At 41.9% G+C, this 16,100-nt stretch overlaps 1 protein-coding gene across 5 annotated transcripts in view; it reads left to right on the forward strand.

Annotated features, from left to right (window-relative positions):
- The window catches only part of MAP3K15 (mitogen-activated protein kinase kinase kinase 15), a 249,258-nt gene that overhangs the window by 221,081 nt on the left and 12,077 nt on the right, over nt 1-16,100 (forward strand). For 4 of the 5 annotated variants that reach the window (XM_083172491.1, XM_083172489.1, XM_083172490.1 and 1 more), the window contains 3 exons: nt 12,978-13,083; nt 14,348-14,558; nt 15,939-16,048. In XM_083172491.1, the coding sequence (XP_083028617.1) occupies nt 12,978-13,083; nt 14,348-14,558; nt 15,939-16,048 (427 nt within the window). Of the gene's footprint in view, nt 1-12,977; nt 13,084-14,347; nt 14,559-15,876; nt 16,049-16,100 lie in introns of all 5 variants that reach the window. The other variant, XR_014470326.1, reaches the window with a different exon arrangement.

Below are 16,100 nucleotides of genomic sequence, written 5' to 3' on the forward strand. Positions count from 1 at the left end.
TGTCCTAAAACCCTCGGACAAGGGGGGTAATATTGTCATCTGGCCGATGGATATGTACCTTGGGGAGGCCAACAAACAATTACAGGATAAAACATGCTACAAAAAATTATTTTGCAACCCTACTAAAGACTTCTTGGAAATCTACAACAAAATTCTACAGAAGTACAAACAATCGGGTACCATCACAGAAAAAGAAATTTCTTTTCTACAGATTCAACACCCCAAAGTACCCACTTTCTACCTTCTCCCCAAGGTACATAAACATCTTACCAAACCTCCAGGGAGACCGATAGTATCGGGCATCGGTGGTCTCCTGGAACCTGCCAGTAAACTTATTGACAAGTATCTTAGACATCATGTCTACAGCTTGCCATCGTATCTCCAGGATACTGCCGATGTGCTCCGGAAAATTGATGGAATCTGCTTAGCTCCAGAACATTACATCATAACCATGGATGTCGAATCCCTATACACCAGTATTCGACACCATGATGGATTACAGGCTGTACAAACTTTCCTGGAGACAGAAGGCCACAATGATTTCCACATGTTCTTGTTGGATCTCCTTAATTTCGTTCTTGGCAAGAACTACTTTACATTCAATGACTCCTTCTTCCTCCAGATCCGAGGAACAGCGATGGGCGCGGCATGTGCGCCCACCTATGCCAACCTGTTCCTCGGATCATGGGAGAAGGAATGCGTTTTCTGCGAGGCCAATGATATCTATACCGACCTTATTACAGGCTGGTATAGATACATTGACGACATCCTCATGTTGTGGCATGGGGGCCTGGAAGAACTGAAAACATTCATTGGCATACTCAATACGAACACCTTGAACATCAAACTTACATATGAGTATAGCCAATCTGAAGCCACCTTCTTAGATCTCACCTTGTACAAGGAACATGATGGTGTACTGAAGACTAAACTTTTTAGGAAACAGACCTCCACCAACAGCCTTCTTCATTGCCAAAGTTCCCATTTCCCTCCCACTATTAAAAATCTGCCAAAAGGGGAATTTCTGCGACTTCGCAGAAACTGCACCGACATTAAGACCTACGAGAGTAAAAGTCAGGATCTAACCAATAGATTACTTAGCAGGGGTTACAGCAAGCGGGGCATCAAAAGTGCTAAATACCACGCCCGCAATCTAGACAGACAAACTGTTATTTTCCCACAAAACAAGACCAAGGAAATTCAGCAGCCCATACGCTTTATCAGCAATTACTGTAATGAATGGCAGGAGCTCCAGAAAATTCTTTCTAAACACTGGCCCATCCTCCTTAATGATGACACACTCAAGGAAGCATTGGGTGACCGTCCCATCTATAGCTGGCGGAGAGCACCCAATTTACATGATAAACTGATTCAGAGCCACCTCTCCAAACACAAGAAACCCACACCATCTAGAGCAATTGGCACCTATCCCTGTGGCCACTGTAAAGCCTGTGCCTTCATGGAAAAAAGATCATCGGTAACGGACAGATTCAATAAACAAATCAAAATTGCCCATTATTTCAACTGCGACACGAAAAATCTGGTCTATTGCCTAGAATGCCAATGCAACCTCAGATATGTGGGCATGACCACACGCCCCTTGAAACAGAGGATCCTAGAGCATATGGGAAACATACGAAATGCCAGCACAGATCTTAACAAGTTCAAGAAACTGACATCTGTGGCCCGTCACTTCCACAAATTTCATGGAGGATCATCAAAAGATCTTAAGGCCTTTGGACTGGAACCACTGCATCTCGGGATCCGAGGAGGCGATATCACCAGAGAGCTCCTCAAGAAAGAAAGCACCTGGACCTTTAAATTAAATACAGTGACCCCTAGGGGCCTTAATGAATTCATAAATTATGGAGTATTTTTGGGCGACTAAATCCACACTTCAACCTATTTGGTATCTCTCCATACATACCTACCCTTTTCTGCCCTTGAATGGAACAGGCAACCTATATATACACATAGATCCACACAATGGATACATATGCTTACTAGCTCACGATATACTTCTTACTTCTTATTTAATACCAGCATAGTTCCTTAGTACCCCTATGACCCCTCGCATAATAACCTTTTGCTGTCAACACTTCCTAACTTATTTAGTCACTTACCCTTCAATCCAAGGGTCAATTGTGACTTTACACCTACTCACACACAGTTACTTATTATACCATTAACATCACTTTCATATTAACATCACTCATATTTCCTGTATCTCACTTATCACTATACCCCACCATAATATTATCAACATCATACACTCTTTTCCAAAACTACGTTTTCAATCAATTTAGTGTCTGCATTTCATCCCTCAATCTTCATTCCCTATAACCCTGAGACCTAGACATCTCTCCACACATCACTTCCCCCCCCCCCCCCTTCCGTCCCGTATCTTCTTCTTTTTTCTCTTAGTCACCATTAATTCACGTTATCACCCAGTTGACTTGATGCACACTCAGTTTTCACCATATTACACGTTTTTTTCATCCCCCACTTCCCTTATTCCCACCTCTGGGATCATACTCCATCCAAAATACCACTCTGATCCCTTATATTCCTTTTTTCACTAATTACTCAACACCCTGTATATTTCACTTTCCTTCAAAGTACACACTGTACATACTTTTATTTATTTATTTATTTATTATATTTTCTTTTTCCCTCAACACCAATGGAACATCACTTCTATTTTTATTATTCTGGATTATTCATCCACTAATCAAATATATCCCTCCAGGTTTACCATATTTCATTATAGAAATTCCATTCATGTATTATTATTAAAAATTAATTAAATTTGTCTTTCATTACCTGCAAGTAATTATACTTTCTGCATTATATTTTCTGCATTATACGTTTATTCTTAATTCTTCATTCCTTCCCTTTTTTCCGGCAGCAAACATAATAATTACTATACAGTACTTCAAAAAATCTTTATCTCTAATTTGTGCAATAGGGTCACTAGGGATACAGAGAACTTCATGTATACCTTTACAATCACTATCTGTCCCAGTGCGTGTCCGTACCACAGTTTCCCATTTTCCTTAAAACCCTCCCATCTCTCACCTGTCCCCACAGGGGATTGGCCACAGACCATTTAAATAATGAGTGGCCATACATACCAGACACCCGATTGAGAAAGCCTTAACGGTGAAACGTACGTCTCGTGCGGCTCCCGCTGTGCACAAACGGGACCTCTACTGCCTCATCTACCTGCTAGACAGTCTTCCTGTAAATGACAGACTGCGCCAGAACACGGAGCACATTTCCCACAGACTCCGGATACCTTTGGAGCTGACAGCTTACCCCTAAACACACTGCTGATTCTCCACGGCTCAGCACACAGACTATATCCGCCTCAGGATTGACGCCAGACCGGCAGCTCATTTTTGAGTACATTGCCGGTTCCTGTACTTAACCTCCTTGACCGTGCATCTATCGAAGAACAGACACAGCGCAGCCCTACTTGTTGGCCCTCGCTGACACTTAGTGTCGGCACACTGACTTTTTTGGGCACCAGTATCCCAGCGCTCTCAGAGCACACGCTCTATCTGCCGGTCCCCGCAGAGACCAAGTGTCGACACACTGACTGTCGGGCACCCGGACTCCAGCGTTTACAGAGCACACAGCGCCGGCTCCCTCTACTACACATAACAATGGGATCCCGACATCTGTAAGAGATAGAGGCATACGTCTCTCCTGGCTGTACCTGAGCTCTCCCTATCACAGTGCCTTTTCCCTGTCTGCATACACCTGGCAGACTGGTTGGATTACCTACAACGCGACTACTGCAGGTCCAAGTGCCGTGAGTGTATCAGCCCCAGTGGCAACTAACTGATTACCTGCGCTGATTATCTATTCTTACTGTGTATAGAACCTGGGTATTATCTTACAGCGCAATATCATCTGCTGGCTGAATTTAGTATATGCATTTCAGCCCTATCATACTGTGTAATTCGTACTTGCCCAATTATTTGTGCTTACTTAATTGTTATCACCTATACAATATTGTAGGACGCTTTATTAGGAAGGGCTGTGGTAATCACCTTACTGCATGTCCAAAACCTAGCGCTGAAATTAACATTGTAGTTACCTGTGTCTCTTGCGCTGAATATAGCATTGTATTAACTTGCTATTTCTTGTAACATTTCTCCAGTGTAACTAATTACATCTCTACTATAACACACTGACTATTAACCTATCATTGTAGGTATTCACACTTTGCTGAACTTGATAGCTAATGTGCAGCGCATTAACCCAATTATCTGTGGTATTAAATGAATCTTCACACGGAACCTATAATTGCTGTTTGTTACACTGCTAAATCTTGTATTCTTATTACAGAGTGCAAGGAACATTACCTACAGTTCTAATCAGCAGTCCCTATCTACTGTTGGTATCTATCGTGACTGCTAATTTTCGTTAATTTGGCTATATTTGCCCAAATTACTATTATTCTACATAATCCTAAATGGCATTAATTAAATTGTTACGAAAAGTTGCAGTCACCTGCTACCTCTATTGAATTTCTGACTGTTGGGCTGTGGTAATCACCTTACAGCATGTTTAAATCCTAACGCCTAAATTAACATTGGATTTACTTGTGTTTCTTGCGCTGAATATAGCATTGTATTAACTTGTGTTTTTTGTTACATTTTTTTAGTGTAACTAATTACAGCTAAATTATGACACATTGATTATTAATCCACCATTGTAGACATTTCACACTTTGGTGAATTTGATAACTATTGTGCAGCGCATTAATCCAATTACCTGTAGCATATTTTGTATTCATGCCAGAATTACTATCTGCACTAACCATTACACCTGTTCTGGCTACTATAATTTGAAGATTCATACCAGTACCATTAGCCTAAGATCCCTGGACATCCTTCTCTTTATAAAACTGTCCCTGATCTTATTGTGTCTTGCACAAGCAACCGTGCTACCACCCATCCACGTGCAAACTTGACTTCCTTCTACACTTCACCACCCTGGTGGTATCGCTCAACTTCTGTTCACTACAGATAATTCTGTACACAGAGGATAGCAGCAAACACCAGGGACAGGGTGAAGGGGTACCTTACACTCTATTTTTATTCAGGGTTCTCTCATTTCTGGGGGACCCTGGATCCGACTCTGCGCTGTACCTTGTATAACAGAGCCAGACAGGTCACCCCTGGAAACAGCAGAAACTCTCTTATCTACACTCTGACACCTGTGACGCTCTCGGAGTCCGCTCAACTGCGCATTCACTGATTAACGTCACATGCACAGGCAGCAGCGACTCCCTTAGCATACCCATACTCAGGTGTCTCTATATCTATTGCTATCGACCAGCTAATCAGACCTATCCAGTCCAGACAATTCTGTCACTTACAGGAAATACAAGTACTAACTGAATCTAGCTAATTTTGACATTTATTTCCAATATAAATTGGTATTTGAGGTTTTTACTGTCTATTAGGATTCCATATGTGTATATGTACATACCGTGATTGATTGGAGCATTTTTCTCCATTGAATCCCCAGACAGATATACTTTGAAATAATATTTCACCACTTTCTCATGTATATTGTTCATTAGTGTTATCTGTTTGTCTTTGTCCTTTGTTTTCTCTTGACCCTTAATTAGGGCCATGTTTTAACTAATAAAGTTTGTATTAACAGTAATCCATTCTCATTAGAAGGCTGTGCCCCACCCGGGAGTCTTTTTTCGATATCCTCCCTTGGATATCTAACCCTTTTTGACTATGAATCATATATTGTAAAATCCCAAAGAAAAAGAGATAGTAAAAAAATTGTGCAAAAATGAATTAGAAATTTATGGTTGAAAAATTCTGTGGCTTTCACCATTCAATTATAATATTTGTTTAAGTGTATCTTAAAGTGAAAATATCTCTTAAGGCCCATACACACTCGAAGATTTTCATTTCAAAAGACTTTGCCAAAATCTGTGATAGATATATCTGTCACCAAAATAGTGCGTACACACTGAGCTATTTTCCCAAAGAGTGAGAGATTTTCAGGAGGCAAAAGACTTTGTTGAAAATCTTTCATATAAAAGGCTATTTACATAATGGGCTGGGTTTGTATTCCAAGGGTGGGAGCAGCATCCATTTTATTCAGTGCATTTCTGTTCTTGGGGCCTGATTCAGAACTGATCGCTGGGCTGTGCATATTCGGAGCCAAGCGATCAGGTAAAATCTCGAAACGCCATTGGCAGCGCAGTAAAAGTACTGTATTTTCAAGAGCCTGGAGTGACATTATTTCTTCCATAATTCTGTGTATAATATATATATATATATAGATATATCCAAAAACCAGTTTATCCTTTAAGCGCTGATGTCTGCAGGAGAATGTCCAGGATATATATAAAATCAGGCCGTGCTGCACTCCTATTAGGGCCCTTCCAACTCAGCCCAATCTGTAAAATGCATAGAAAGAAAAAAGGAGGCGCACCATAGTGTAGTATTTAAAGTTTAAAAGTAGAAACTTTACTGAAGCGATTAAAAACTCACACAAGTACAGGTGTTATAAGATATATAACACATAAGCGCATATTACAGGTATATCACCGCAAGACAGCTCTCAAACAATTTCGCGCTGCACTCTCAGCCTGGATCCCGGACCAGCCGCGTCACTGCGTTGCCGCGTCACGACCTCCGTCCTCCAGCTCCGCCCAAACGCGTTTCGTCCTACGGGACTTAGTCAGTGGGTGTGTCTATCTCACAGACACCAAGGGTATATATAGCAAGTAAAACAAATTAATGAATTGCCGCTTTGCATTCTGGGATTGCCTGACTTCCAGTCATTCAATTGAGGACAGGCTGCATACTCTATTTTTCTAATGGTGTATCATTCTACAGCTGTATTACGGCGGCCATTTTTTTGAAGATTCTGACCCCAATTACTGAGGCAGCCATTTTACTATTACTTTTATTTGTCCCGGCATTTCCAGAAAGCAGCGCGTTTACAAAACTACAAAGGAATAAACAATATTAGACTACACTATACTAGTTGATCCAATCTGGAAAAAGGGGAGAATACAAAAGTAACAAAGCAAGAAGATAATAATATTACAGTTATTATTCTTAATCTTTTATAGAATTATGTAATTTATGTGGAAATATTTTATTGTATCCAAAAAAGTTATTATTTTCCAGATTGGATCAACTAGTATAGAATAATGAATTATTTGGATGAGCGTCCAAGAATTTTTATACATTTTTATACTTGTTTTTTATACATGTTCTCATATATGTTTTTATATACTTGACATGTATTACTTATGTATTTTTTATTTTTTTATTTTTATTTTTATTAATATGCTGCTGTATATATATATGCACTTTTTTCTCTTTGTCTGAATATTAACATTGTACTGCATAATCGTTTCTTTTTGATGATGAACGAGATTTAAGAAATATAGAAATTTCTCGTTTGTATTGAATATTGGATGTATACTTAATTTATATGGATTTAGGTATCCTATGTATATATTGTTTATTCCTTTGTAGTTTTGTAAACGCGCTGCTTTCTGGAAATGCCGGGACAAATAAAAGTAATAGTAAAATGGCTGCCTCAGTAATTGGGGTCAGAATCTTCAAAAAAATGGCCGCCGTAATACAGCTGTAGAATGATACACCATTAGAAAAATAGAGTATGCAGCCTGTCCTCAATTGAATGACTGGAAGTCAGGCAATCCCAGAATGCAAAGCGGCAATTCATTAATTTGTTTTACTTGCTATATATACCCTTGGTGTCTGTGAGATAGACACACCCACTGACTAAGTCCCGTAGGACGAAACGCGTTTGGGCGGAGCTGGAGGACGGAGGTCGTGACGCGGCAACGCAGTGACGCGGCTGGTCCGGGATCCAGGCTGAGAGTGCAGCGCGAAATTGTTTGAGAGCTGTCTTGCGGTGATATACCTGTAATATGCGCTTATGTGTTATATATCTTATAACACCTGTACTTGTGTGAGTTTTTAATCGCTTCAGTAAAGTTTCTACTTTTAAACTTTAAATACTACACTATGGTGCGCCTCCTTTTTTCTTTCTATATATAGATATATATCTATATATATATATATATATATATATATATATATATATATATATATATATATTCATTGGTGGGTAGTGGAGCCATTAATATATACATTGCTGGCATGTGTCAGCAATGTATATATTATTACTGGCCAATATATAAATATTCATTGGTGGGTAGTGGTGCCAGCAATGTATATATTACTGGCTAATAACATTGGTGGCCAGTGTACAGTTATATGCTCCGTGTGGAGCAAGTCAGAGGGAGCAGGGCAGATAGAAGCCGGGAGGGGCGGGGCGTCAGCTGACTCAGTCTGTGGCCGGGCAAGAGCAGCTGCAGCCTGGAGAACTATGGAGCCGGGCAGAGCAGGGCAGACTAGCAGGGGCGGTGCTTCAGCGGCGGTGAGTATGATCTGCAGCCGGCGGGGTAGCAGGGGGAGGGAGCGCGGCGGTCAGCCGGGCTGAAAGTGTATCATCTTTCAGCCCGCGCTGCATACACACCTGGCGATGATGGCTGAAAAACCAGCTATCATCGCTAGATGTGCTGGTAAAACCAGCAGACTGCCCACCTCGCTGGCGATGATGCGGGAGCGCGCATCATCGCCAGTCGGCAGTCTGGGGGGCATACACACCAGGCAACTTTCAGGTGAAAATCGCTCAAAACGGCTGTTTTGAGCGATTTTCAGCTGAAAGTCGTCTAGTGTGTATGGGCCTTTAAAGTGTATCTTAAAGTGAAAATATCTCTTATACTGTATAATAGCCCAGAATTGTCAATCTGTGAGTGTGTGTATAACGCTGGGCGGAGTCATATGGTGAACCCGTTATACACTCCCTGCACACAGCCAGAGGAGCACCAGGCAGCCACACATGCCAGGCCCCAGCGTCATGTGTAATGGCCTTTCAATTTGAAGTCAACTATACAAAACAACGCTTTTTTCCCATGTATGTTGGGGGGGGGGGGGGGGCAGGGGGCAAACCATATTTTTACACCTGGTCCCACAATATGCATGTTCCGCTTCTGGACCTACCATGTCTCCACGACAGGAGCAGCAATCACTGACAACATAGCGGCAGATAGACTATAGAGCTGGGAGCGCGCACTCCGAGGGAACAAAGCTATCCACAGCACGGCCAGCCCCCGTCCTCAAACCATATTTCATGTAATAAAGGCGTTCCTAGGTCAAAGGGGGCGGAGCTAGGTCTAGTCCTTTGAGACTAGTGTAGGGATACATAAAAATGTATCAAATTAAACTCATTTGATGTCTAGTAAACCACATTATGAAAGACAAAAGTCATGCAAACAGAGATTAGTATAGTCCAGAGGCTTTTCAACTACTTGTTTTTAGAAACCGCAACTGAATATTAATACCTCTAACTAGCTGACATGCCCGGCGTTGCCTGGAAAAACCTTGGGAAGTTTTTCATTTAGAAAATTGCTGTAAAATTTCATCTTATGCTGTGCCAAAGACCTAAGATTGTAATTTGTTAAAGCCTCCACCATAATGTTAGAATGTGTTTGCATTGATACTCAATGACAGCAATGAAATCAGGTGTAGTGTTGTTGTTGTAGGAAACACACCGCTCCTGACTTGATAGCTTGTGTGTGTTGATGAATTCCACATCCACTCCTGAGATTTAGCACCTATGAAGCATTCATTTTTTGTGTGTTCTGTGTGTGTTTGTTTGTGTTGTAGTCAGTGGCGTAGCTACGTCGCCGCCCCGCCGAGCACCCCTACCCCGCCGCCCATGCAAACCCCCCCTCAATCCCCCACAGCCTTACCTATCGCGCTGGTCCCGGCGGCTCCGTTCTTCTGCTGAGGACCACCAGAAAATGGCCGCCCCCATACAGCAGACAGTTTCAGAGAACTGTGTGCTATATGGGGGCGGCCATTTTGTGGTGGTCCTCAGCAGAAGAACGGAGCCGCCGGGACCAGCGCTATAGGTAAGTGACAGTCTGCGGGGGATTGGGGGGGGGGGTAACTATAGCACCGCAGCCCCCGGCGCCCCCACATGCACAGCGCTGCGGTGCTATAGTTACGCCCCTGGTTGTAATGTATGTGGGGGTGTGTTGTACTGTGTGTGGTGTGTTATGCATGTGTGTGTATGTGTTGTGTTGTGTGTATCTGTCCAATGTTTAAGTGTGTGAGTTGCGCTACGTACTGTATATATGTGTGTGCGTAGTGTGCTTTGTTTATCTGTGCAATGTTTCCGTGTGTGTGTTGTATGTTTGTGCAATGTTTTATACCCCTTTCACATCGCACTTTTAAAACGGTATATTGCCTTTTTTTTCCATTTTAAAACGTTTAAGGCTGCAATGTGAAAGTGCCAGAGTTGATTTACCGGTTAAAGTTAACCGGTATTTCAACACGGTTAAAAAGCAGAGTCCTATACGTTTTAAAGCCGTTTTTTTGGCAGTTTGAACAGCTCTATTTCAATGGCTTGAAACGTGTCCCTTGGGGGTTAAACGGGTTGAATGTTTGAATGGTATTAAATGATTTTTAAAATGGTTTTCACCTGCAATGTGAAAGGTCTCAAGGCTCAGACCCGTTTTAAAGTCCCATTTAAGAATACCGTGTCATTACCCATTTCTGCAATGTGAAAGCAGTATAAGTGTGTGTGTTCTTTGTTTTTATTTGTGTGTTCTACTGTGTTCCACCTGCAGTGCACATGGTTTTGCCCATTTTCCAAACAAATTTGTACTGCGATCAGATCTGAATAAAGGCCAATGTGATAATAGAATGTGTTTGCATTCATACACAATGACAGCAATGAAATTAGGTGTGGTGTTGTTCCCTCACCATCTGTTTCCCAGTTCGTCAATCTTTTCCCAGATCATCAATCAAAGCAAATTAGACATTGGCGTTTTTTACATTTCTAAGTGAAATTTCCCAAAATGGCCTTGAGGTGTACACCACCGGGTCCAGAGGTACATTGTTGGTGAATTTGGCTGCTCTGAGTGCCATGGTGTCACCGCAATGCGACAGACATGCACACACGCTCTTCAACTTATTATATAGCTATAATCACCACTGAAAATATTTAACTAATTAATAACTGAACATTCTTGAATTGGGGAACCTAGATTGTTTGCACTTCTGGGTATTTCCTGTCACAACTCTCAGGTCAGTGAGGTGGATTACCCATAAGTGAGTTATTGAGACTATCGTATCAATGGCTCCTACAAGGGACCCCCACAGGGTATTTGGAGTTTGCTGTACACAATACATAGGACGCAACCCTCAATCTGGGTAATGCATATACATTGGAGTCCAGATTAAGGTGCATAACCTGTGTATCATATTCCAAAGTACCTGACAACTATGCTCCAGTTTGCCCCATGCGGCCAATATCCACCTGCCCTCAGTTCCTTCATGCGACCAGCCTGGTGTACAGTTGTCAGAATGGGTCAGAACCAGGCAGGCAAATGCAGTACAGGGAGCAGGCAGAATCAAGTCACAGAATAGCAAGATTAATACCAACCATTCCCAGGCGGAGTAATGGGTTAAGCAGAATCCAGTCAGTAAAATAGCCGTGGTCAGAACCAGGAAACCACTAATAACTTGCACAGGGAGTTCACTGGGAACAAATGTTAGAGTGACAGATGGAGCCATCCTCATCTAGCCATCCCTGGGTAGCCATGGTGAGCCATGGCTATCCAAGGCCTATTGTTCTCAGCCGCAGTACAATACATGGCACCCGGGATGTGCCTCTGATGGGTCCGATCCAACAGACTGAACCTGCAGTAAGTTCAATCTGTAGGGTCTGACCCGATGCGCACAGGACCGCACATCGGGTCGGGTGGGGTGTCAAACACATTTGGGCCGAATTCTTGGCTCCATAAGTCTGAATTGAGGGAAGTCATCCCAAATCGGATAAGTGTATTGGGGCCTTAAGGGGTAAATTTACTAAAGCTTCTAAAAATGAAATGAGGTGATGTTGTCCATAGCATCCAATTGGCTTCTGCCTATCATTTTCTAGGATGCAATAGAAAAGTAATAGACAGAAGCTGATTAGTTATAGGAAACATCACCCCTTATTATTTTTAGAAAATAATGGGACGTCCCATAGTGAAAGGGTCTCTGAGAAGAAAATACAATACTGTATGTGGCAGAAATGACAGTTTCACACCGCACCTTGACCTGGGTCCATACGTCACCCACCCGGCAATAACAGGTGTCCGAGGTTCAATGTGAAAGGGGTATAATAGATCTAGCCTAACTTCGCCAGGAATCTGTGTGCGTGTGAAGGAGTTAGATCAAGTGAAATGAATGATGCACACTCACATTTATATTATACACAATTATACACATATTATTACACAACATTTTTAATGATTTATTTCTATTTTTTTTTTTTGCACAATTCTTACTATACAAAATATGTGAAATGTGGTTAGAAGGAATTCATTCAAAATGAGGTACATTTAAAAAAAAAAAAAAATTACGATCCACAGTAGACCACATCTGCAAAAATGGACATGTCCATAAAACACTGGGCGTACCCCGGCAGATGCAGACATATTGATGCCTACGTGGCGTCATCACCCGCCTCTAATTCGTCTGGAAAAATTTAGTCCAGGTTGACTTTTCTTACCGAACAGTGGACAAGTTATTCAGTGGTGAGCGACTATCGAATGATTAGTCTCTCCCGTTCGGGCGCATGCAGGGGATATGAATGTGCACTCATCGGCTCGATGTTCGGCGGAGTAGCATTTTCCTGCTCGCTAGGCTGCGAGTAAATGCAGCCTAACAAACCGGTCTGAATCACCCCCATAGTGTGTACATGGCTTAAGATGCATTTTCAGGTGAAATGGCCGCTGTTTTACATGTCTCTTATATGTGCAGGGAAATGATGGAGTTTAGTCTTAGCAAATCCAAAAATGACAACTATATTCTTTTTTTTACATATATCAATAGGTTAATAAAGTCTTAAGAAATCATTTAATTCGACCTCACTGGATGTTTGCTATGGATAATATCATCCGGCGTGCAGTACAGGCAGCAGTCACTATTCTCATTCCGGGTAAGTTCATGGAACACATCAGCATAAGTACAATGTTACCTCTCAGCTGCCAGGCTCTGCTAGTGCATGGGTATAGTCATTTTAGCATTTCAGCCTCACAGTACAGAGTTCTTCTGTTCAATTACTTGCCAGGGCTTCATCTGTGTGAAGTTTGTATGTGCTTCCTATGCTTGTTTGGGATTCTTCAACAAGCTCCAGTTTTCTCCCCCACTACAAAATTACACTGGTAGGTTTATTTAATTCTCACAACCGCCCAAAAATGTAACCTCCAGTGGGGCAAGGTAAGATTGAAGGGCTCCTGTAGTTTTATATGGTATCAGGTAGGAGTAGGGCTCAGGTCTTCTGCAGTCATATATGGTATCACTTAAGTGTATTGTTCAGGTCTCCTGCAGTCTTATATGTTATTAGGTAGGAGTAGTGCTCAAGTATCCTGCTGTCTTATACATGGTGTCAGTAGGAGTATTGTCCAGGTCTCCTGCAGCCATATATGGTATCAGGTAGGAGTAGTGCTCAGGTCTCCTGCAACCATACATGGTATCAGGTAGGAGTAGTGTTCAGGTCTCCTGCAGCCATATATGGTATCAGGTAGGCGTAGTGTTCAGGTCTTCTTCAGTCATATGTGGTATCAGGAAGGAGAAGTGTTCAGTTACAGTATCCTGCATCTCATGACTGTTAGAATTAGGTTGAGCTGTAATACAACTCAAAGTGGTGCTTGATAGAAGTCTTCAATAGCTCTGGTCACATAAAATAGTCAAACGAGATATCAGAGACTTATATGTGGGATCCTCCAATGGAAACTTGTTTGGATTGTAGGTAAAAAATATAAAGCAGAATTAAAATGACTAATGACAGTGGTCTGAACTATGGAAGAGCCTCTTTTCCCAGTTATTTCCATCTGGTAAAGTCACCACATACGGCAGCTTGTCCCACCATTCCAGTGTGTGTCATTAGCCAGTTATAGACTGTATGACTCCTGGTAGAGAAATGCAGTGTAGGATATGAGCATAGAATGGTGCAGTACAGAAAATGTGGAATAAGTAGAGTGCTGTGGATGTTCCCATCTTTCCACTGTTACTACAAGTTGACATTGATCACAACTAGCTCTAACAGCATTGTAGCTGCTGCTGTAGACTAGTTGCAGAAAGAGACCATTATAGGATTATCAGAGACAATAATGTCATACAGCCTGTACATGTAAAACTAAACTACATTGTGTAGCACTAATACTGTACCTGTAAGTGTCTTCTTTCTGTGTGCTACACAGAACTTAGGACACACTTGGGACCCCCGTCGGAGAGTGAAGGGGTGGACAAGGAAGTGGAAGAATGTGAAGATTACCAGCCGGTACAGCAGAACAGCTCCGAGGAGGCCGTCATCACAGTGGGATGTAGCACTCTGAGCTCGGTGGTGTCACATGAATCACAGAGTCAACATTTCAATCTACAACTTGGAAAATTGAGACAAGATACCAATAGGTACAGTAGAACAGACAGATAACAAAAGCAACATATCCTGTCACCAACACAGAGAGGGATAACATGGGCTGGGACATACAGTACATACAGTCATGTGAGAAAGATAGACCACCCTCTTTTATATATGTCCTTTTAACATTTAATAATCCTCATTATACTCCAGTCCTCATATATGTCATGTACTAATTCCTTCTATATTAAGCATCTGCTTCTGAGTCAGACTTATCCACACATATGGGGGTATATTCAGTGATAATCAGGCAATCTACGACGGCAAGCAGTGCCTATTGCTTGCCGTCATAGCCCGCCCTCCGTATTCAACTGACGCCCTGCACTCGCTGTTTTCACCTCTCTATTTCTATAAAGCGAGGTGTAAACAGCGTGTGTCGCCGTCAAAATGGCGAGGCTCACGGCTATATGCAGCAGGCTCTCGGCAATAGTTGCGATCCTTGCTGTTCGGGGAAGACAAGGATTCCCCCAGAACATAGAATAGGGAGAGCGGCTGGAAAGAGGGTTAAACGACAAGGATGCCTTGTTTTCAGCGATCCTCGCCGAAAACAAGCCATCCTCGCCATAAAACCCCCCTCTCTGGCTTCATTGAATACACCCCATGGAGGCTCCTCACAAGTTTAATCCTACTGTGTGGAAAATAGATCTGCGTATGTACCACGATGTGTCAGACTCAGCACTAACTGTGCGTTCATTGTGATCAGTGTATGTAATGCATGGAGTCCATGAAATGGGCAATTATCAATGGTAGCTGTTCCGTCTCATGGTAATCTTTTGGGGTATGGGGCCCCCTCGTTGGTGGTGCCTGGCTACTTTGTGGCATCATATTGTGACACTTCATTTAGCAAATTTTTAGTGCCAAATTATTTTATATCAGTCACACTTTTCAACTTTCTTTTAACTCTTTCATTATTACCTTTCATCTATGTAACACATAGCTGCCTATCCTATCTCACATTATTCTGATGCCTTGGGGTGGTTGGCTTGTGCTGGCCTAGGAGGTCTTGAATGTTATTATTAGGGACGCACCAGATGAGGTTTAGTATTTACAGTGCATGTCTGCTTTTTCTCTTTTGTCTGAATGTCATGAGCATGTAAGCGACATTCCTTATTGGATCGTAGCGCACAAAGGGAATTAAGATACCTGTATTAAACCAAAGCTTTTACATTTAGGGAGGTTCACTAATTATAAAAAGTACAAAAAGTTGATGTTTTTACATTCCAAATAGATACATTTTAATGGAACATTGTGTAATTGTTCTATTAAGGGCAAGTTCAAGAAGATTTTATAATATCTTCATTTTTATAGACTATCCCGACACTGTTTGTACAGTCACCTTATGTTGTTGAGTCTCTTACTATTGGACACAGGCTACTGGAAGACCTGGTGCAAAAGGAAAGGGAATACCAGTATCTGTTAAAGCAATGTCTGGAACAACGAAGTCACGATTTGCATTTACTTCAGATCAAATCCAGTATGGGTAAGTCTACATCATCCATCTACAATATGTCATATCAGCCACTTTTTCTAGT

This window comes from Crinia signifera, chromosome 2 (assembly GCF_055691185.1).
Source record: "Crinia signifera chromosome 2, ASM5569118v1, whole genome shotgun sequence".
In the NCBI taxonomy this organism is placed as follows: Eukaryota; Metazoa; Chordata; class Amphibia; order Anura; family Myobatrachidae; genus Crinia; species Crinia signifera.